The sequence below is a fragment of the Melanostigma gelatinosum genome (assembly GCF_949748355.1).
Source record: "Melanostigma gelatinosum genome assembly, chromosome: 17".
NCBI lineage: Eukaryota > Metazoa > Chordata > Actinopteri > Perciformes > Zoarcidae > Melanostigma > Melanostigma gelatinosum.
This window is the reverse complement of record NC_136650.1, coordinates 16,319,941-16,343,800: the sequence shown is the minus strand read 5'-3', so window position 1 is coordinate 16,343,800 and position 23,860 is coordinate 16,319,941. Positions and strand designations below refer to the sequence as shown.

Here is a 23,860-nt window from a genome sequence, read left to right as displayed (position 1 = left end):
TTATATCATATTGTTTTTCTTAAAATAGAAAGACTTGTACAGCAGAACATATGAGATGGTATGCTATTACAGACAGCACAGTGTACTGTTGTCTCACCACAAATGCTTTAATGGAGAACTTAACTACCTCCTCTCAAGCTAATAGAAATGAGCTCCCTCAACAGTAAAACAACAATAAAAATGAGTCTTGCCCATATGGACTTCACCATATTACAAAATATAAGGGCTTTGACTGGCAATATTGTCTGAGCACTGTTTACATCTCGAGGGAAGGCTTTAGTGACAGTTTTACTTCATAAGAAATTATAAGCTGGCTTGTTGCTTTTCGTATTCATGGTATCTTAAGGCACATTTTATGTGTTACCCTGCCTTTGGAGTAATACGAGAAAGACAGATAGTTTAACATTAAAAGATAACAAGAAACCACTCTTGGCTATAACCTAAGAATAATAAAACAAATACATCTTGCAACGTTTGTGGTTTTATTTTGAAGGTTAGATGCAAAACCAGAAGCATTATTTTGATATTACTTGCCATCTATTCATCAAAAATGAAGTATACATCAAATGAACAAAAGTGGAATTATTTCTGTGTCTTGACTTTTTTTTTGTCAGATTGTGGTTTCTTCTACAGTCAATCATACGATGCAAACAAATGGTTAACCACCCGCCAAGGACAACATGCTAAACTCATCACTCTAATACATTCCTGCTAAGACGGGCCACTCAAATATGATCAGTACGATAATAAATGACAAGCATGTATCAACATGAATTCATCACCTCAACAATCATTTCATAATGTCAGTAATGACTTGTGAGTGCAATTCCCTGATGATCATCATCTGCACAGTGACACTTCAAACACCGAAGATTGGGAAAGGAGTCTTCAGCTTGTCATGAAGCAACATGGTGCACGGCTTTGTGTGCTTCTGTGTGTGCGTCTCAGAACGAAAGCAACAGAGTCGAGTGAATGAGTGAAATATGTGCACTTGTTACCTTTTATGAGGAAATCCTCCAAAGTGTGTACATTCTGTGAGGTATTTTTGGGTTACATTTACATTTCCTCTTTAAAAAAAACACATGTACATGTGGAATCCAGTACATTTACAATGTTTCATCCGGCGTTAATGCATCCATGGATAGAAAACATGTGAGTTGTGTGCATGAACTCCCAAGAGATGGCAAGTAAAGTATATGCAAATGAGTTCGTTCACACCAAGAAAGCGTTGCCACGTGTAGTCAGAGTACACGTGCATGGCATGCATTAAAGATTGCGTGTTACATGGGCAAATGTTGCATACCGAATTATGCATGTCAGTTGATGTATGGTATACTAGATGTGAAAGCATGCATGTCATTCATTTACTGACACAAAGGGTCTAACTACATGCAAGGACACACACATCAAATATTCCATGCAAGTCTAGCGGAAGAGAGGAAGTTTGGGGAATGAGAAACTGTCTGACAGCTCACAACAGGGGGGCCGCTGAAGATAACACTCACACAGGAACACACATTATCTGTGACCTCTTTGTTTTGGCTGCTGAATTTCAAGCCGAATTGAGCATCAGATTTAATTGTTGGTATCGATGTCTTTCAGCAAAAAGCCATCTTTGACTTTTACTCAGTTTTGTTTCACCCGCAAAGTTGAAGCAAAATGCGATCTTTGTTATCGCATGTCCACTACAGCTATAGATAGACGCTTCTACTGTGGGCCCCGCTGGGCTCATAGAAGTATTACATCATCATATGGGCTGAGTTGGCGAGGAATAATAATTTTGTTTTACTTCTATCATAGCATTTGAATGACCCTTGCGCCGCTGTCAACTCCTCTTATCATGGAAAACAGGTACCAGATCTACAAATAGGTATACCTATCAGTATAGTTGGTTTATAGGCTACGGATCCCAAAAGTATGCTGCAAAGATATCAACAAACAAAAATGTTAAGATGGGTAAATATAAATAACGCCCCCAGTTTGCCAGCATTGCGATAATCAATGCATCTGTTGTTTGGTCTTGATTTTGACAATGAATGTTAGAGTTGGCTTCATTTTGACAGGTGGTTATCCAACAGTGCACGTGGAGAATACCCAGTGCCATATAGACTCTACTCAGTGCACGTGGAGAATACCCAGTGCCATATAGACTCTACTCAGTGCACGTGGAGAATACCCAGTGCCATATGGACTCTACTCAGTGCACGTGGAGAATACCCAGTGCCATATAGACTCTACTCAGTGCACGTGGAGAATACCCAGTGCCATATGGACTCTACTCTGTGAGGCTGCACACAGCAGTGCTGTGAGCTAAATGCTAATAGTAGCATGTTAATATATACACACAATGACATGCTGATGTTCAGCAGGTGTAATGTCCAGCATCTTAGTTTCGCAAATTAGCATGCAAAATGTGCTAATTAGCACCAAACGCAATGTACAGTTGGGCCTGAAGGGACATCGGTTTTGCAGGTCTAATGGTTCTAAAACAAAGTATTTGAACTGACGATGATAAATAGGTAAGGGGTCAAGGATATTACAGTTCACATCAATGTATGTGACATTTCGATCTAAACGAGCGTGGTGGGTCATCCCTGCAGCCACACAGTTAGCACATTTAAAAAAAACAATGCCGTGTTTGTGATGAAACCAAGAGCGCTGAAACATAATTTCACAACATTGCGCTAATACAGGGTTCCACAGTAACATATTACAATGCTTTCCAATAACTGCTTGCGTGATGTTGCAGCTGTTACAAAAAAATCGGAAAAACTTTCTGAACAACAGCATGAATTGACCTTTTATGTCTCCTGAGAATAAATTGGCACCAACCCTTGACTGAAAGGGCAATGCTATGAAAGCCAATTGCACCCTGTTAAGAAAAAAAAAAAAAGAAAAGGTTCAACATGCATTGAATTCTTATCATGATGCAGAGATTTGAGCTGAACGGCCGTAAAGTCACTGCCTCCATCAGCTTAGTAAACTAAATAGTGACGTGTTGCCAATGCCTCTCATTCAAAGCAGCCTTTTATTCTCATACAGGCAAAGATGACATAAATAATGTAAGGGACAGAGAACACAGACATCATGCCTTTTGATACAAGAGATGATGGTGCAAGTGGGCAATGTTCAAGATCTTGTCACTGCTAAGCATTTGAAACAGTTTTACATGAGAAAATGGTGTTCAACACAGCTGTCATCGATGTAATAAGGATTAACATTATCAGCTAATTACAGCTGCTGGCATACACTGTCAAAACTGATTTACCAGATGACCGTAGCCAAATAAAAAATGTTTAGTCGTTAAATTGCGGGCCCTGTGTCCATTGCTCTGTTGTTTATTGCTCATTTCTGGCAAAATGTGCCATCAAACTTGTGCGTATTTGTGATCCGCTGACAAGCTAAGCTATAACAAAGGAGAAAAAAACAAAAAATGTAGAAATGATAAGGCAAACAGCAACAAATGCAATGAGACAAAGAAAGCATGGATGGATTATAAAAAAAAGAAAATCACAGATGGAAATCAACAGCATGTAAATCACACAAATTATCCTCATTATGAAGAAAATACGTATAAGTCAAATTGCTGTGAAGTCTTTAGAAGATAGTAGAAACAGGTTTAATATTCAAAGCATGATATTGTGAAGTCATTGAGTAAATTAGCATAGATACTGTACAGCCTGATGTTTTGATGTGTTTAGAAAAATTAAAAAATATGTATAACTTTGACTCGTCATTGTCTAAAACAGAGTGAGAGTCGGTGACACACATTGCAAGCAGAGAGTTAATGAGTCACAGACAGAAGGACGAGCGGTAGGGAGCGGGCTTGTTCTACCAAAGAGGGAGTCAAAGGATCACGAAGTTAAGTGGCCTCATGTGGACGCACGCGGGGTTGAAACTTGTCACTGTACGTCAGCATTAACGGCGAAAATAGAATGACAACCTGCATGTTCGGTCAAGCATGTGCACGTTTTTTTCTCTATTCTTTTCTGTACAGATTAAGCAAGAAAACACATTTTAAATAAAGAAATGCTTAAACATCGTAATATTGCAGCACAGATGCAGTATTTTAAGTCCCTACTGGTACACCCACACAGGTATTTGCCTGATCACAATTTCACACATCTCCCTAATATTGGAAAGCATTGTTATTATTAATGGCATATGAAGTCTGGTTTCTAAATGTAATAAGCCAATTTCATAGAAGACATTTTTGTCATGTCTCAATAAAAGCACAGGTGTTAATTATCAGATCAATTACAGCTGAATTACATTTAGTTGCTTCAGTTTCAGGCTCCTGTTGTGCATGCGGGCTCTGTAGCACACTGGTATGACTTACTGGGAACTCAGACAGAAGAATGGCGCCATAGTTCATGCTTTTAGAGACACCTGTGCTTTTCCTACTGTCAAAAGGTCTGCTGTGAAAAAAGGCCTATTGACATCATCAGCTCGAAATAAGTGGAAACCCTGAAAAGGTTTACATATTAGACAGCAGCAGGCAGAATGATGACGTGGTATGAAGACACACACGGGAGAGGTCACCGCAACCACAAGACTTTTAACCAGGAGACCAGTGTTCAAAAACATCGAGTTATTGAGAAGTGACCTTCGTGATGTTTGGGTTTACGTAGGTATTTAAAGCCAACCACTTGTTTGCCATAACTGTGCACTTGCCTACCCAGAACATGTTGACCAGATATGTCTCAATTGTATGAAATTTTTGTTTTTCAAATTTAAAAACAGTGGTATTTCATCTTCATCATTTTTGACAGATTTTGATTGCACTGTTGCTTATCATTTTTTTTCAGCCCTGTGCCTGTGTGAATACATGCCAGGGTTTACTTTCCTGATTGAAGCCACAGAAGGAAATGGAGAAAAAAAGCGTGGAAGAAAAACTATTTCAGTAGACATTACATCCCCGACCGCCAGGGAGCCAGAATGCACATTCACCAGAGGCAGAGCACATTACCCTTTCACTCTCAATGCAGCTAGAAAGCACTGGAGCAAATCCTCACACGACACAAATCATCTGTACTTACTCAACCCTTCATATCACCTTTTACGCAGGACTGACCAGCCCACATTCACACAGTATTTCTCACAATGGGCCTGTGTTTGAATTTCAGTTCATGTATGTACGCATGACGATTGCTGACCTAGATATTAACTCTGTAGGAACTAAGCTTTTCTGTATTGCTCTAACTGATGTAAAGATGGGTCTTATAACCCATAATAAAGAACATGCTGTGAGATTATCTGACACCCGGTGCTGTAACACCACTAAATCTCCACAGTCATTCATTTCTAGCTCCCTTCCTTTAAGCAACGACATTGCATTTGACTCTATTCCAGTCCCGATTTTAACTCTTTGTCTTTTCTGTGGCTCATGTCATGTTAGACTGTCATACAAAACCCTTCTTCACGCTTCTTACGTGATTCTCGTGTCAGGATGATGCTTTGTCATTGACTTCCACTACCCCAATCTGCTTTCTGGCATGGCCCTTGGCTAATTTATAAGCTTCTTTTCCGGGATTATCTTTCTTCCTGGTGTGCAAGCTAGTGAGCGAACAGGAAAAGCAAAGATACAGGTTTTTTTGGCCACAGCTATTAATGGCCTACTGTCCTGACTGCCTGCATTCACTGTCAACATGGACAGCAGCATGGCTCTATGAGAAGGGTGAAAATGCTGAAAACGTATTATTTTATTCCAATTCCAAAAACAATATGTTCAATTGTTTTTGTATTGGCATTGCAACCTGACGTTTTAAAATGCTACATCTCACAGCAAATGCAGTGGGCTTTTCTGAAACGGAGCATTTTGTCAGGGCCTCAAAGAGGACTCTTTAAGGCCAAAGAGACAACTCTGAAACCCACAAAGCATTAACACAGTGCCCTCTCAGACTACTTCCAGCTGCATGAGAGTAAAGAGGATAATGTGCAAGCAAACAAGATAAGCATGAGGCAAATACACTTGACTTTATGTTACAAATAAGCGCTTGTAAGAGTGTATTTTGCAAAGCATAATCAGTTAGAGGACCTTTACACAACAGCCTCAAAATGACCTAAAATAGATAAGGGGTTATCGATGGAACTTACCCAGTGGTTCTTAAACTTCCATGGTCCAGTAGCGGGCAATGTATTCCAACTGACAGCAGAGAGCAAGTCTTCTTTTTCCTCTACTTTTAATCTAAACTTCAAATACGAATCACTACAAATGCCAACATCATCTTCGCCCAAGGGACGTTTTAAAGGCTATCCCTGGCTGTACGGTAAGATCCAGTGCACCATCCCACTCCCACTGGTCACATGGTGATGGAATCAATAAAATAATGCATGAAGTAAAAATAATAATAAAAAAAAATAACCTATTATTCCTAATCTGTTTTTTATCACCCAAACTAAAAAGGAGAACTTTTTTTAGGAGCACGCCGCCCAAACTTATCCATGAAGTCCAGTGGTGGAAAGAAAATCATATTTAAAGTTCTGATTTGTACGTGACACCAGTTTGAACTGATCTCAACAGGAAACAGCTACATAAAGCTAAAAAAAGTACCTTCAATCCAACTGTTCTCAACAAGAACCCGGGCATTCTGCACTGAGAACCGAAGCGACCACGTTAAAGCGCTCTCTAAGGACCGTTGTGATCGCTGGGGAAGTGAGCCGAGAGCCTGTCCACGTCTGTAATGCCCAACGGAGGTAGAGCCCACATAAGCCCTTCTGGCCGACTCTCTGTTGCCGAGCTGACTCTCTGTTTGACACAGTCTTGATCCCTTCTGCTCTGTCAGATGGGAAAGTGGAGCAAGCCCGATCAGCCCCCCTCTTCCTGATGGCTACGCTGTTAAGTGTGTCAGTGTGTGCTTCTGTGCAAGTGTGTGACGACGGGGAGGGATGAGGAAATATGCACAGGTGGATATTGTGTAAGGTGGTAAATTATTACATGTCATTTCAATCTTAGATGGGGAAAAACTATTTTGTTTCCGCAATACTATGACAGAGGTATACCAGGACAAAATACATATTTGAGCACATCAGTTGGTCTTGTATATGGCACTGCATTATCTGGTACATGTTGCCTCTTTTTTTTTTTTTTTAGACTGAACTGTTTGTTGTCTCTTAAGGGATCACACTCTATATAGCATCCATCTATTTTCTATACCCGATTTGAAAAGCGCATTAAAGTAGAGTAAAGAGCTCCCCCAGGTGTGTCTGCAATGTCCACTGCTGTAATGTGTGATTGAATGAACACAAACAATTCCCCCCCATCTACACTATCATGTATTGCAGATGCATTTTTCGCTCACACTTCTAACTCATTTTTATCTATGCAGCTGTCTGCTCCAGCTCCCTGCGGTTCACTGTGTAACGCTTCATGTTGACTGTTTATTGCTACCTCTGAACAGAAATAGTCAGTCCTGCTGTGTGGTTAGCTATGTTAGCGGTTAGCTATGATAGCGAAACACACTGTAGGACTCCCAGCTGCTGCCAAACGCTAACTAACTTTACTACTAACAAAACGCACTCAGTTCAGTTTATCATTTGTGTAGCTATAGTTATACATAAATACATGCATGCATGCAATTGTCTTACCTACGTGTGCAATCGAGAGGAACAATTACTAATTTGTTTGGAAACAATGGTCAAAACTGAAGCAGTTGCTTATCACTTGCGGCCGTTTTGACATTTTGGGCAGATTTGTGTCCAGCTAGTGTTTGGCAGTGTGCAGAATATGCCTTTGACTATTTACTTCATTAAAAGGTTGAGACCTGCCAGTGCCAAAGCTGATAGCGGTGCCAGATCAATCTGAGCCCAAAGCAAGCCTCAATCTACCGTGTCAGATTGAGGATGTTAGAGCTACTCACCAGGCCATTAATACTCTATGGCAGTGATGGGCAGTGGGGGCAGGGTGGGATGCCTTGGTCTTTAACCACTGATCCCCGATCAAGCTGAAGACCATTGGGGATTAGAAATAGGATTAGGTGACCCTCAACCCTTCATAATCTTACTGTCATCCATCTAAAGCAGTGATTCTCAACTGGTGTCTACAGACATAAACAAAACAGTTTTACTCGTTTACGTGAAACGTGTGTGGGACGAGGACTTACAGGAACAATTTCTCTGCACAAGAGAGCTCCCTACGACTACGACTGCAGAGGACATTTTCAGCTCAGGTTCAAACTGCACCATCTTTTCATTAAATACATTTGACGATTTCGGTCGTAGCTTGTCATTAAGGGGTGATGGTGGGTCCCGCAGCCAGACCAGTTGAAAAACCACTGATCTAAAGTGTATATTGCATTCATCTCCAACTACTGGGTCAATTTTATTTTAAAGCACGCTTTAAATTAAGATTGCTCTTTGGCCCGCCTGTAATACATTTGAGCTTTGTCATTCTTATGAGAGTATGTTGCTACTCTGCTTATTAGATAAAAATATGATGTATTACCATGTATATTTTAAAGTTGGCAGCAAAAAGGCAATTTTTTTCTGAATCTGACACATCTGGAGTGGCACACATCTAATGGAGCCATTCTGTAATGCATTGGGCATAAAATACACAAGTGCTGCACTATGCACTCTATGTATGTCAGTGGGGCTTTAGCCAGATATCCCACACTGAGGCAGAGTGAGGGTCAAAGCACGGAGAAGCCAGAGGCAAGGTCAGCAACCACATAGAAAAGAGGGGCTGAACATCATCATTTACCGTGAAAGAAAGCGGAAAAATCAAGGAGAAAGACTTTGGGGAGATAACTCAGTGACGATTCAAGGTAGACAAAAAGGGATTTTCTCCAAACATTATCTGAAATAGTGAACAACTCGCCTCTTTGCTCCAACTAACCTGATCTCCCAGTTTCCAACCTTGTAAAACTTTTATGAGAGCTAAACACAACAGTGTCTATTCGAGTCGTCAAGGCAAATTAATGAGATTAGGTTGAGGAGATGGGCACATGGGGGGGGGAAGACAGGAAGGGATGACGAGCGCAGCGATTTGGGTGGGCAGATGGTGCCGACATATGGGACTGTTAGGGGCAAAATAAATAAATAAAGACTCACACATAAATACTGAGATGAACTGTGAGTGCCACAAACTGTTGGCCAACTTAGCCAGCTGAGAGAGACCGCAAATGGTCGGGAGCTACCACTGAAATTGCGTGCGGATTTCTAAATAGACCACGACTGCTGAAAAACATGCACATTGACAATTGTCTAGGATGACAGTAGGCTTTAGAGATTTGAGCCTCTGAGCTCTAAGTATACATTACCCATGTACATGATCGTTTTGTTGAACGTGGGTGCATCTGTGTGCACTAAATATAGTCTGCATTTACAGGTTATAGATTGAAAGTTATTTCCGTCTCCGCGCTGAACTTTTCCCCTGCTGTCTGGTTCATCTGCTGCCGTGTGTGGCCCCTTCCGCCACATCGCTATCTATACATTCGCCATCTCTTGTCTGCCTCCCGCTCAACCTCAAAGCCTGTGGCTCAGTTCGAGAGACAGCCAGGTTGAGAGAGGTGATATCCTCCAGCAAACAAACGGCTGCTTTGTACAACATGTTCTCTGCCCATATCAAGTGCACGCTCCCCGCCTAGCACCAGCCAAGATCTGCTTCCCGGCACAGACAGGCGGGTGGAGGATTATCAAAACACCAACACTGTACAGTCGTTGTCTATACATGCCACAAATCGATGTCCGGTCCTGTCCTTGTATGTGCTTCGGTACCCATGCTGTACATAAAGTAAATACATAAATGTATAGATGATACATTCCATATGTGACCACCAGATTTAATTGACGAGCACCAGCTGGCTTCGCTTCACAGCATCGCAGCCTCTCCGAACAGCATCTGTGCACCAAAACAGCATGTTGTTATGATCTAAGGCTGTCTATAATGAAAACGGTCAAGTCTCTGCATAGCTGAAATGTAAACAACCAATGGACATCATGTATTTCCTTGCCAGTTTGAAAGAGCTGACTGAAGCTTTAAAAATAGACAGACTTTCTGCTCAATGATGCTCCTGGCTGGTTAAGACAGAATCAGTTGCCATAGACAGAAATGATCAGTTATTATAACTGGAGCGTTCTTCTTTTGTTGCTTGCGTCACATGAACTATCTTGGTAAGCTTGTTTGTGTGTCAAAGCCTCTGTGTGCGCTCCCCACTGTGCCTGTCTGCAAACATATTACCTTATCCCCCGGCAAACACATTTGGATGTTTTCCACATTCCACCCAGTTTGAGTATATCTTAGGTTGACAGACATCACCGCCATCTTGCCACTTTATATTCCGTCTGTGAATTTAATTTGATTGCAGCTGTAATCTTCCGCCTAGTTAATTAGCTTTGTTCCTCTCCTACCCTGACGGAAAGGGGTAGTTTGATAAGTTACAAAATGTCCAACACACTCCTGTGAACCTGCGGTGCCATTGTGTGCTTCGGTCACTGGAGAGTACGCCTCTAGAACGGGATAACCTACAATGTAATCTCGAGGGGGAATCTGAGCTGACCAGAATTTTCTGTCATCCCTCTTGTTGTCACTGTGGACAGGGAGGCCCACTGTGATGACAAATTCAAATCTTATATGAAAGCCATTTGCTCTGTCGAAGATTAATCTGTCAAATCTGGCTCTTAAAAATGACGTGAGATTCATCTGAATCAGTAAATACAATCTAGAGGAAATGAATGCCACAGAATCAACCAAACAATGCAACACTTGACAAATCAATCTCCACTTAATGTCAATTTACTCACTTATTTGGAGATGTTAACCATTTGACACGGTCTGCATCCGCATACACTGTTTGCTCACTTGTCATGGAGAAGTCTTGAAAGTGCTCAGAATAATAATACAGACAACACTGAGCAAAATGTATCTGCTGATGAAGACCATGTGACAGGCTCAAAAGCTCATCCCATCATATTAAGTGAGTAAATCTTCAGTGACAAAGTGACAAAGTGTCACCCGCTGTCAAGATATTCAATTAATTGTCCCAACGATATCCTGTCCAGGTAACATTTGATGGTAATATTCAATATGCACTTGCTGATAATTACATATTGAAAAAGCAAATGCTGACTTGAAGCATGAGACCAGATGTGTTAGAACTTAATATTTAACCAAAGTCATGATCTTTTCTTCAGTGTGTGAGTGTCCAGAACCTAACAACATGTGCGGTGCTTCATACAGTATGCCGTAGCTCCAGTGCTGACCTTACCCACCATGGCATCGTCAAAAAAAAACAAAAAAACTCACCAATGAAAGCCATCCATTTACTCCAAAGTTAATGATATATTGTTGTATTTTTTAAGATACCGAGTTGCATTTGTTCAATAATTCTATCGTGGGTAGAAGATATGGGCTATTCAAACATAATGGCCTAGTAGTGAAAGTGCAATGAGACCATGACCTGGTAGAGTACCAAACCCAGGGTTAATGGTCCTGAGCATGTTTGACTTTGTTATTGACAAAAAGAGTCATCACTATGTGGGTTAATGGTTAAAACAGCATGATCAATTGTGCTGGTTTACATTTTGTAGTTCACTACATAATCCACATACATCAATATCAAAGAGTCAGTGGCCATAGACAAATGAGAACAAAACCATTCGGTTAACAAAAAGGCTTCAGGGTCACTGGTGTCACAATACTGGATTGTTTAAATTCAGCCTAATGTTTACAGTTCAGAATTGCAATTTAAACATCTAACATAGAAGTAACAGTGAACATGGAAGAGGACTGCAACGAGGGATTTCCAGGTAGCAGTTCCAAGTGATGCTTCTTGTGAATTCTTAGCAACTCAGAGAGAATGGTGTTTGTTCTCATTGACTCGTTTAATTAACACAAACACAGGGAACTTCATTAGACTGTGTTCAGTTCATTGATGAAATTAATCTGAATGGGCATGCGCACACACAAGATAAACATCAAGGCACACACTGACAGACATGCTTTACTGCGCTGTACACTCTCGCACGCACTCATCAGAATCATTGAGAGTAACTTACGGGTTGCCGTAGTCCCAGACAACGCACTGTGGATCTGATGTACCCTGTACAAATACAGAAGAAGAGGGGAGGGGGAGGGGGGGGGGGATAAGCTGTTATTGCCAGTCGAGAGGATGAGCGAGAGATGGAGGCAGAGCGAAGACAGAATAGCTCGTTGCCAGAGGAGAAAGAGTGATGCTGCATGGGCGATGGAGAGAGGTAGACAAACAATGAAAGAGACTGATTGAGACGGACGGTGGAGGGGGGGGGAATAGCTACTGCTGCAAATAGAAAGGAGGTTCATGAGCAATGAATTGAAGGAATTGAGAGACAAAAGAAGAGGGCATTTCATGGACAATATTACACAGCAAGTTGGGGTCATAAACATAACATAACAACCAGCAGTGGAAAATCATTTGAATTATTTACTTAAGTACAACCACAGTGAGAAGCAGTAAAGTAAAAGTAAACAACTATGAGGCAGCAAACTTCCGTACGACACATGCTTATTGTGAAGAACTGGACCTTTCGGAATGTGTTAAGATTCCCCTAAGTCAAATAAAGTACTTAATACATTCTGTATTTCTAAACATCCTCGTATGCATTGTAGGAGGCGATACATTGTTTTTGAAAAACACAAAATAAAGTCGCACAACCCCTCACAGCAGCTGGTGATTTGCTATCCGGCTCACTCTTAATCCATCTACTCGCTGGAGTCAAAAGTCAACGGTTGGGGTTTCGAGAGGCAGGTGAATCATCTGGTGATCAAAGCTCAGTCACACGTGGTGGAGAAGGAAGACTCCCTATGACTCAATCAGTGAATCAATCACGGGATCAATATCTTTAACTGACTCATCACAACTTGTTCCATTGGCGATGCTCAGTGATCTCTGCATTGATTGCTTTTAAAAGAATCGTCTGTGTCCTTTTAACCTGTACGCCTCATTTGGTAAGGATTGGATTGAAATTGGTTTTAGTTGAACTTTGTTGGCTTCTGGTTTGGATACAAGATCCTGCTCTTACATTCATTCCTGAATCGAAAGCATTAAAAGTACAGCTATCCAATACATTTTCTCTGCGCTTTACAGTAAGACTGATCTGAGTGATCTGTAACTAGATCAGATACCATTCTTCCACTGATGCAGAGGGAAATGGATCCCTCTCTGTAGCTACGAGTCTGTTGGTCCTTCCTGAGTCCGACATTAAGCCCTTTGCCTTTGAGCTCCCTCTTATGGTACAGGATATTATAGCAGTAATTCCACAGTCACACTGTTCTGTTCAGAAAAAAAGTCCCCTATAAGTAGAGAAAAATGTAAAGAGATCACCTCTTCTTGAGTGAAGGTTACATTTATTTTCCCTCAATATCAACAGCATTTTAAATAAGCAAAAAGGGAGAGAAGGAGGTGATGCACATTCAGGACTACACTACGAGGATTTATTTCTCTAAAGGCAAGGTCACCCCTCCTTCCCTGAATAGTTCATGACTGATCTCCCATGAATCCGTGAATCCCGGGGTCTCTGCATGGCTGAAATTAAGAGGAAGGGATGATGCAAGGTTTATGTACACAGGATCAGAGGCTAGGCGACACAGATTGATGGATGACAGAGCTTTGTTCTGCCTCCCGCGCCGACCGCCGCCACCGTTAGATGTCCCTGGGCGTGCATTCGCGTGGCGGGCTCTGTTAGCATTCAACAATCAATCAGCACGCATCATGCCCGACTGTACGCTGCAGCGGGAGTGACACCTGTGTACTCCCACAATGTCTGCCTCCTCTTTAGGGCCGATTCGTTGCACAATGACAGCGTCTGCTCTACTGATGCTCCTCAAAGGGAGTTACGTGTGTCTGATTCTAACAGCTGCATTTATGGACAGTAATAATGGAGAAAACCTGAACAGCTCTCCTGCTTTTTTGGAAAGGAAGATCCATTTTCTTCAAGGTAAGTAAGTGGTCTACCACTTGGCGGTAAATTGCTTAATGCATATTGGCTGTGAATATGGTCAGCTAATCAGATGAAATTAGATACTGCAACAGACCACACTGGTCTTAAAAGCCTTCTACTTTATATCAGGTATTATAGATTCAGAAAATAAAATGGAGTAATGTCAATTTTGCTTTTTGACTGATGAAAGTAAACTAGATTAGAGTGAAACTACCCGAAAGGCTTATGGCTGATGTTCTAAAACCAGAGCTGCCTTGCAGAAATGAAACGGCTAACTGAAGGACAGCTAGAGGAAGGGGAGTGGGTCTACTGGTCTACCGTAAGGACATGGAGTTTTCATAGCCTCCCGCATACACACACACACACATGCACACTTTGACAACAGGGAAATATGTGAGGAGTCTGGAGCAGATGTCATCTCAGTGAAGACATGACCGTGCAGAGACCCCTACAGAACACCCCCCCCCCCTTCGAGAGCGAAGCCTGGGCCAGCTGTTGCCCCGGCACTGCTGCAGTAGGTGTTTCTATAACTGCCAAGGTCGACATCTACAGCAGCTGAAGACCATGACAGGAGACTCTGCTCTCCCTTTCATTCCCTTGCCTTTGCTGGTTTCCATCAGCATATTCTGCCTGGTAAAGTTCAGGCCGGGCTGAGAAATGATTGACTTATGTTAAAACACTGCCTTTGAATTAAAATATGTGTGTGTGCACTTACAGTAGTTTCACCGACTGTAACTTTGCAGTTTAGATGGTTATATCTTGAATGGAGATGATGTATAATGGGATAGTTATACATATTTTGTTGTTATTTTCTCTCTCCAAGAGTTAGAAGAAATAACCGATACCTCTAATACCCTTCCATTAAATAAGAAACTACAGCCAGCAGCCTGTTGTCTTAGCCTAGCATAAAGACTGAGGAATAACCTTTACCTTTAGAGGTACTGTACACTGATTGTATTATTACCTGCAGGGAGAGTAAGCTAGCCAACAGCGAGCTAGCTAGCTAGCTAGCTAGCCGGCTGTTTTACAATGTGTCCAGTTTTTATGCTAAGCTATGCTAACCAGCTGCTAGCTACGGCTTCATACTTAAATAGTATCGATCGACTCAAACAACTCTTGACAAGAACCTTATAAGTGTATTTTCCAAATGATGAAAAGCTGGTTCAATCACACAAGTGCTTCAGTACAATACATAAATACAAACTATACTGGTTATAAAAAACATAATTCTTCTGCCATTTATTTTGCTTTTAGGAGTTGCTAAAACCCAAATTAACATCCAGCAATCATGTAAATGAGCACTGGTTGCATTTCAAATTAAACCAAATGAATATTGTGCTAACCACTTTTCCTCTGCAATATAATTTCATTTGTTATATGGAAGAGATATATCGCAATTTTTTAATGCAGTATTAATTAGTTTTCTACATCACATCCTCTTGAGGTTGGCTATGCTGTAGATTAACTTCTTCCTTCTATTTGAGACATTATTTATAGCCTTTATTATACAATGGGGATATGGAGTTTAAAAGATGTGATCATTTTCCATGCTGGATGGCTTTAATGAAACACTATTCAGGTTTATGGTAAATAATAGGACTGAGCATGTCTGGTACTTGACCCATACAAAGGCACTGAAAGCCAGGATATATCAGCCTCTGCTGCATTCAATGACACCATCTTTTTATCTCTTGTGAATCTCCAAAATGTTGGGAAGTATAATGCTAAATAGTCGGAATGTCCCTTTAAGCACTTGTCTGAGGTATGCATATGTGCATCCCAGCCCAGTACTGTACTGTGTGAGACAAGTATCGGTCCTCAGCGGGTGCCTCGGGTTATCAGTCCAGAGCAGCATGCTTGGATCAGCATTAAGACATCATCCTCTAGACAGCAGGTGTGAAACCTGCAGTACCACTGCTTTGCCAAAAGTGTTAAAAAGCTAAATAATAGGGAGATAAAAGACAGAGGCATATAAAGGAAATGGCATAATTAAGTAATTAATCAGTGGTTTAAAGCAGGGAGATGGAGTAGCGGGGGATAAAGAATGAATACAAAGTATTTATAATGAAACACTCAGCAATAATTTTGACCCTCAGGTCCTGGTTGACACAGCAATAAACTGATTTATTTGGAAGATTTTACTGTGTGTGTTTTTGTCGTCTGGAGAGAACCATTAAATATTCTTTTAACTAAATATTATTTTCAAAACTGTGCCCACCTTTGCACAGAAGAATGTCTAATGAATCCTACATCTCATTGAGGTCATGAAGAGTGCCTCTCATTAAACTTGCACTCAGTCCTTTTCACTGACGACGCCACACGAGTCATTTATAAGAACACACTCCACTGTAATGTAAACTGAATAGGCACCAGGAGACGCTACGATATAAGGAAGTCAAAAAAGGTCTGCATTTATTCAGGCAATTCAACCAGCACCATGGCACTTTATAGCATGCAGCACTTTCTCTTTATTCTGAACTCAGGAAACATGGGCCAGCTGGGAAGAAAGGAATCCTTTAAGGCCTTGGATAAAAAATGTTTTTTCGGCCAAGGTTGCTTAAATTAATAGACAAGTAAAAAAAAATTGCAAACCAATTCTTTAGAAAGTACCTCATATGGAATAACTTACTTTGTTGGCTGCAATACTTTGATGATAATGAGAAAATAAGTGTAATTTTTCTGGTGGTTGGGGAAGTTTAGAGGATGAAAGTGAAAAATCTCCACTCTCAGATACACTTTCTTGAAATGATCTATTCTAGATCTTGAAGAGCCATGACCAGCCACTGTTTTGTATTGCTTGAAAACTCCTGAAGCAGTGTGGCTCTTATGGCTGTGGAAAATGAGAGCTACATTTAAAAAAGTGGAAATAACTTACATTCAAAAGTGGTGACAGCTCCACCACCACCACGGGCTTGCTGGGTTCAGGTTCTGGCCGTATTGTCACTGTAAGGATCTTGGAGTTGATCACTGCAGGGGGGCTGCAAAGACACACACAGTCACATACCAAAGAGCGTTATTTTTTTAAGAGCGCATTCAACTTTGGCTCGAAACAGTTGCTCTGAAATGAAGTGACAAGAAAAGAAAATACTGCTGAGTTGCTTTCTAATGCTGTTTGCCATACACACAAACACATGCATACATCTGAAGATACTCAGAAACAGACATACCAAGTAACCCGCTATGATTTTGATGTGTGTTTGCAAAAATATATATAAATAAAATAAAAATAAGTAAATAAAAAAAACAGAGAAATAAAAGTTTAATGAGAAAGGGAGAAAGCCAGAGCTAGCGCCTTAGTAAAAATGGAATAATGGACCTTTTGAAATTCAGCAGAACTTCAGGGAGAAAAGGGTTTTAACAGATCCAGCTCATCCACAACCAAGAGCACTGACCTGAAAAAAAGGGCCCAGGGCCAGCACACAGTATCACCGTGGCCTTTTGACAACCTCCTGATCCCCTCCTATCTTCTATTTTTGCAAGTTCTATAAGTTTCAGAACCCATTAGGCCAGCACCCATTATAAGCCCACTGTATACTTCCAAAAATACATTGACAATGCAAAAGAAAGGGAAAAACATCGAGGGAAATGTACTTTTTTGGAGATCCAAGACATTTGTCTGAAAACTAGGCAGACACAAGGAGAGGAGAGAAGCAATCGAGACATCATGAGAGAGAAAACGGATGTAGAATTGGAAGTTGGAATTAGATAGAGAGAAGAAGCGACAGACGAAAGGGCACAGAAATAGAAAGGTACTGAGGAAAAAAATAAGGAGATTGAAAGTTGTTGGAGAAAGTATTGACTGAAAGATATGCAGAAAGGTAAACGAAAGGACAGGGAAAGGAGTAGAAGGTGGGAAATGTTTGAAAAAAGTAAGAATAATTCATCAGTTGACATGACAAGTACCGGGTACTCACTTTGGTGCTGGTAAGATGACACCCAACGTCCTGTACAAGATGGCTCCGATGACATAGTACATTGGAGACTCTGACTCTGACTCTGACTCCGTCTCCATCTCTGAAACAAAGGACAAATTGTGACCAATCAGCCTAAATCATCCTCACAATGAAGTATAAATCTGTCCATCAGTTAATTTATTCTTCTTCTACAGCCCTTGTATAAGGACACAGGGTGCTGAAGACGTCTTTTTTTGAACAACTACAGCTAGAGATCTGTGGGAGGACTTTCTCAACTCTTGTGGCACATTAATGGCTCATTGCAGCAAATCAATATTTAAAATATCAATAATAACATAACAAATGTGGTCGTATGTTGACTGGGATGATACAGGAAATTACATTCAATATCAAAGCTGCGAATCTGACATTTAAATTAGAGGTTGGAGAGTGTTGGTATTTGTGATTGATTTCAATAACCTGCATTGATAAGTATGTAATTTGCTGTAAATAAACTAAGTACAAACTCATCTATTAGTTGGTGAAGCAAACAAGCAGAGATTTCATCCGTCTCTTTATCCCACAATTTCATCTTCATTTACCTTAACTCTTGAGCTGTCGCTAACAAATGCTCTGTTGACTACATCAAAATAGGAAATGTGAGTTAATTGCAGCCCCTGATATGACAGCTACATATTCCATACTCAGACTTCTGAGTTGAAGATGTTCCACTTTATCAAATGCAAGATCTTGGTTTCACACTCTGCGCGGGTGGAGGCACAATTTGTGTCAATTTGTTTGCCTTTCAGCAGCTCTACTATTACTCAGCAGAAGCATCATTTCTAAAACTAACTCCATTATTCGGAAAATTCTCTCAGTAAAGCCAAAAGTGTCCACACCCTCTTTAGACAACATCTTCATCTCTTTTTTTCCCCTGGTTTCAAATCCCCCTTCTTTCTTTCCTCCTCCTCAGTGCTTGCCCCTCTCATCCTCGCCTGTTGCTGTCGCCATTCTCCAACCCACTCTTCAACTTTTCCACAGCCCTGCTTTACAACCCCTTGCATTCCAAAAGAGAAGGGGCTCCCAAGGAGACGTGGTGTCCCTCTGTAAATGTCACTTTGTCTCAAGTGAGGGAAGCAAAAGGAAACAGGGAGGAAAAGTAGAAGGGGAAGAGTTCATGTTGAGAGACGCCACTCCCTCCTTTGCCCTTTCAGGCCGAGAGAAGCGACGGCGGAGCATTGGCACAGAGAGCGAGAGAGGAAGAGACAGAGGGGGCTGATGGCATCAGACGAACAGGGTGGCTCATCCAAAATATGTCTGTCTGCTGAAGAGGTAATACTCAGGAAGAGAGATAACTATGCAAGACAGATGAGGAGCGAAAAAAGGGAGAGACAAAAAGATCTCAACAGTGGGGGGGGGAGCAATTGTGAGAATGTGAGAAGGCAAAAAACTGATCAAAGTCAGCATGAGAAAGCCTGTGAGTGTGATGGATCCTAATTGGACAGTGTCTGCAAAGGCATGCAAATGAGGAAGTCAGTGTATTGTGGGTAAATGGTAAATCACTGCATGATGGGTTGGCACTCCCACGCAAGAGGATGATTAATACCACAAAAGCACTCAATCACCAAACCCTAATTTCCCACGAACAGACTTTTTGTCACTCTGCGCCCGCTGAACAACTAAATGATTGGTGGTCAGCTGTAATCCAGCAAACATGGTAAACCACCAGTCACCAGCTGTGAACTTTAATACGCCATTTGTCAGGAAAAGATATGTTTGGAGTTGATGCAAAGCCATGATCTATGGTTTTAATCAAAGACTGAAAGCTCCATCCAAACAGTTCCATCTGAGTTACTCTTTTCATTCTTTCCTGGCTTCTTTCCTCTCTATGTTTGCTTTTTTTCACTTTTGGACACGTCACAGACAATTTCAAGAAATGAGAGTACTGTGGAATATCATTACTTTCACACAGTTGAACAGACTGAGTGGGTAATGTGCACAAGCTCAGAATAGTTAATTGACTACAATGCTATCTTTTGAGGGTCAGTAATTTCATGAATTGCCATAAAATACCCTATAGAACTTATTACTCAATACCAATACCAAGCCTTATACCAAACTGGTCAAGCTGTTGATTCTTAAATGAATAGAAAACACACCTATTTGTTTCGTTGGCAAAAGGTAAATGAGAAGATCAATAGCACTTACATGTCTGTGTGTAACGTGTGGAGTTGGAACCAGGAGGTCATTAGCTTAGTTAGATAGGAAGCAGGTGTTAATGGTGTCTCCTTACAAAGTTCAAAAGCACGCTTACCAACACCTCCATAGCGACACACCGTGTCTACTGTACAAACAGAAGGCGGGAACTTATATGTTTTAGGTATTTCTCGGATACCAAACGCTTGATACAGTGATTTCCTGTAGACTTGTCCTGTCCTTGTGAAGTTGCCAAATTGTCACTCCAATAATTCTGTTTGTGTATGGAGTAATCAAATGAGCTCCGTGTTGATTAGTAATTAGTTAGATGCACTGGAGGGTATAGCTTCGACTTAAAGAGAGCCAGGCTAGCTGTTTGGCTAGCTGCCCCAGCCACCAGCGTTTAAGCTGAGCTAAGCTATTTCACCCTCTGGGTGTAACTCCGTGCTTAATAGAGAGAACTGAAAGTGGCATCAATCTTCTCATCTCATCTTTGGTAATACTGGTAATATTTTGAAAGTCAACACAGTTACAGTCAAAACTGCAAATAGGCTAGTCAGTCTCTAACACAGTATAGAGACTCGAGCTCATGTGGTTTGTGTTCTTGCTCGAGTAATGCTTCAAAGTTAACGGAGGATAACCGCATGCGTGTGCCGGCAATGGTGCATTTGAAATATGAGGTCATTGCCGCCTTGTATGTTTGGATGTATGGGTGTGCATGGCTGCAAGACAGTGAGTGTGTGAGTAAGAGAGACACAGCGGAGGGAGAGAGGGACTTTGTCACTTCGAAAATCAGTGAAGAAGAGTCCCAGCCTCTGCCCAGTGAAGCGATTCATGAACCTATCAATTGGCTCTGTGCATGTGCAACTGTGTGCGCACGTGCACACACAAAAGTGCCAAAGGGCCTTTATGAACACAGTTAAGCTGTCCATCGGAGATAGGCGTTCATTATGGGGTAAATGAACCAATCAACCTGATAGCAATCAACTGAAGAGCCCAATGGACTGCCATGGGAAGAGCTATAGTTCCCACAAAGATAACTAATGCCATAACAACAACATGTACTTTGGATGAAACAATTTACCAAATAGCATATGCTAAAAGGGCAATGGCATGTGCTGAATAGAATATCATATGGGTAAACAGCAGAGGAAATGTGATGCAGCCGGTCACTTGTATTGAGCTACAAGCATTGCAGGAGACAAAACATTAACCAACACAAACTGGAAAATGAACAAAAAAGATGGAGGAAAAAGCACAACAGCAGTAAAGTAAAACAGAAAGGCAGGATAACTGTAGAAGAAGAAAAAAAAAAGACTACGTTGCAATGCAGCAATTCATCCTTTGAGATATCTGAATTTGCTGTTCCATAAAGTCTGGAAAAACAACCCATGGCAACGCATAAACCGGTTCCGTTTCATAAAAGCGAGATTAATGGTTCGATGGAAGAGGAGCACAATAGAAGCATATTACATCGTGCATTATAAAGAGACAGAGAGAGTAAGTGAGCTGAGGTGAGGTGCCCGGAGGTTAGCTCACAGGATGTCTTGAACGCCAATCAAAGAGAGTCTGTGTCTTCAGAGCAAGTCGGAGGTCAAAGACAGCTCTGCTCGCTCGGCCTGCAGCCTCTCTGAACTTTAATTTGGGCAAGGGGCGGGGTGCCAGACAGGATGTCTGCCAGTGTAATTTCCAGTGGGTAGCGACATTTGCCTTTGTCGGTGGTGGATCGCATGTGCCGCAGTAATTCTCTTATCTCATACAAACCACTTTCTTCCCACTCTTTTAAGTCCACTTGTCTCCCCTGAACAACCCCGCTCTCCGGCTTCCTGGTGTCTTCTTTCTCTTCATGCTCATCTCCACCATCTGGTGGGTGTTTGGACAATCACTTTGCTTGTCTCTTGGCTTTACTTGAAACCACATGGAAAGAAATCCCCAGTCGTGAAGACTAACAGCAGTTAGCATTGTTGTGTTGCTAAAAGCGAAGCGACATCCTCAAAAAACGGTATGAGGACGTGATCCTTTCAAGGGGATGTGACATACTTCCTCACAGATGAAAGACCTGCATCTTTTTGAGAAGCCCTCCGGGGCCTCTTTGCAGTCCAAACTCTTCCCAGCATTACCCTTCGACATCCTTGAGAAGCTGTCTATCTGCTTCCATGGGGACACCTCTCTGAGTGTGGAATTCACACTGGGATAGCTTTTTGGTCTGACCTTGGCTGGTGAGAGGGTTGAGTGGGGAGACAACGGGTTCTCATATGTTACGATTCAACGAGTGTGAGGATGACAACTAAAACAGATCCAAACCCCGGTTACAGGCTGAGTGCTCATACCTGAGTCAAAACAGACTTCTGGAACTCTAAAAATCATCATCAGCTTCATTTTGTTACAGATGGTGAGATGTGTTTGTTGTGCCTTATTCTTCTATCAAACTTTTCTAGAAGAAACAAGAGTTTGTGGTACAGATTGGTACCAAGCAGCTTAAAGTTTGGACAAACCCCGGACAGTCTTATTTCTCTAACCTTCATCCGGGATGGTGAAGACCTCTTTTGGGATGTAGAGCTTGTCCTCTGCTGTTCTGGCCCAGTCCTTCATCCCTCTCCGGCCCTTCATGGGGAAGTTGATATCGCTGGAAACTGCTGACACCGGCTCTCGCTGGACAGTTATCACTGTACAAAAAAAGAGATACCACATAGCCTCAGTGCGGTGCGAAGAACACTAATGATGATGAGGTAAGCAAAAAACAATGAAAGCAACAGGCCAAAACATCTTAAAATGTCCTGAAAGTCACGTTTAGAGTAAACATTCAAACCGTGGTGAGACATCTTAAGAAATTAGTTTTTTTTTGGAAGTGAGACTGCACTATATTATATTACATGTTAAAATGGATCATTTTTAAGTTATTTTAATATGACAAATAACGATCCTGGCTGAGCATATATGAGGATAAAGAACAGTAAAACTTTTAAACAACATTCTGACCATCCTATGAATTATCTGAATAAGTGAATGTCTATAAACAGTGATACTGGTGTCAATCTTGTATCTGACTTTGTCATGCCTTGCCACGTGGCAGCATTGTGTGACACTTACTGAGGTTGTTGGTAACCACCAGGAAACTCTGGAAAGGCTTTTGGGCTTCTCCAATGAGGTGAATGAAATCTTCTACTATCCTCATTATCAAAGCAGCACCGGGAGCGACCTGTGGAAGGGGGGGGGGGGTTAGCATCGATCACGTCATAATAATTATCGTCCATCACAAACTTTTTACGAGACATGTTTTACCGACTGAAAAAATGTTCATTCACTGCATTATCTAGAATCTGTTCCACGGTGGTAAATTGTAACAAAGTGGGACATAATTTGGTTACTCTTTTATTGTGTCCAGATGGCAAGTAAACACACCTCGAGGCAAGGGCATCAAGCTGGGTCACACACAAAAATGCACAAATGTGCACACTCAGTGTAATTAATGGGTAACCATTGTATTTAGTAAACAGGTGTGTTTTTATGGCTAATAAAAATGTTATGTGGGATGTAGTCACACCCACCTTTACACACAAATTAATATATAAAAAGTACTTGATAACCACGCACCCACCCACACACACATTTAGGAAACTTGGTACAGTAGTAGGTGGCCACTGATTGTGGTAAAGATATATATAGAGGCACACATACAGGGACACACATACACACACATAGAAGGCCTCACCTGGTGGGCGTCCTCCCATTTCTCTCGATTTTCCAAGTCCAACATGAGGCTGAGTACCTGGAAGAATTTCTAGACACGAGATGAAGGTGTTGTTAATGCAGCAGAGCCATTCGGCTATTGGAAAACAAAAAATAATATCTGT

The 23,860-nt window shown here is 41.4% G+C and overlaps 1 protein-coding gene across 1 annotated transcript in view; it reads right to left on the bottom strand.

Annotated features, from left to right (window-relative positions):
- Positions 1–23,860, bottom strand: part of adgrb2 (adhesion G protein-coupled receptor B2) — a gene marked incomplete at both ends in the record, with an annotated part of 133,520 nt that overhangs the window by 61,469 nt on the left and 48,191 nt on the right. The window contains 6 exons of the mRNA XM_079288475.1: positions 11,998–12,041; positions 16,793–16,895; positions 17,832–17,931; positions 22,526–22,672; positions 23,097–23,205; positions 23,719–23,787. Coding sequence (XP_079144601.1) covers positions 11,998–12,041; positions 16,793–16,895; positions 17,832–17,931; positions 22,526–22,672; positions 23,097–23,205; positions 23,719–23,787 — 572 coding nt within the window. The remainder of the gene's footprint in view (positions 1–11,997; positions 12,042–16,792; positions 16,896–17,831; positions 17,932–22,525; positions 22,673–23,096; positions 23,206–23,718; positions 23,788–23,860) is intronic.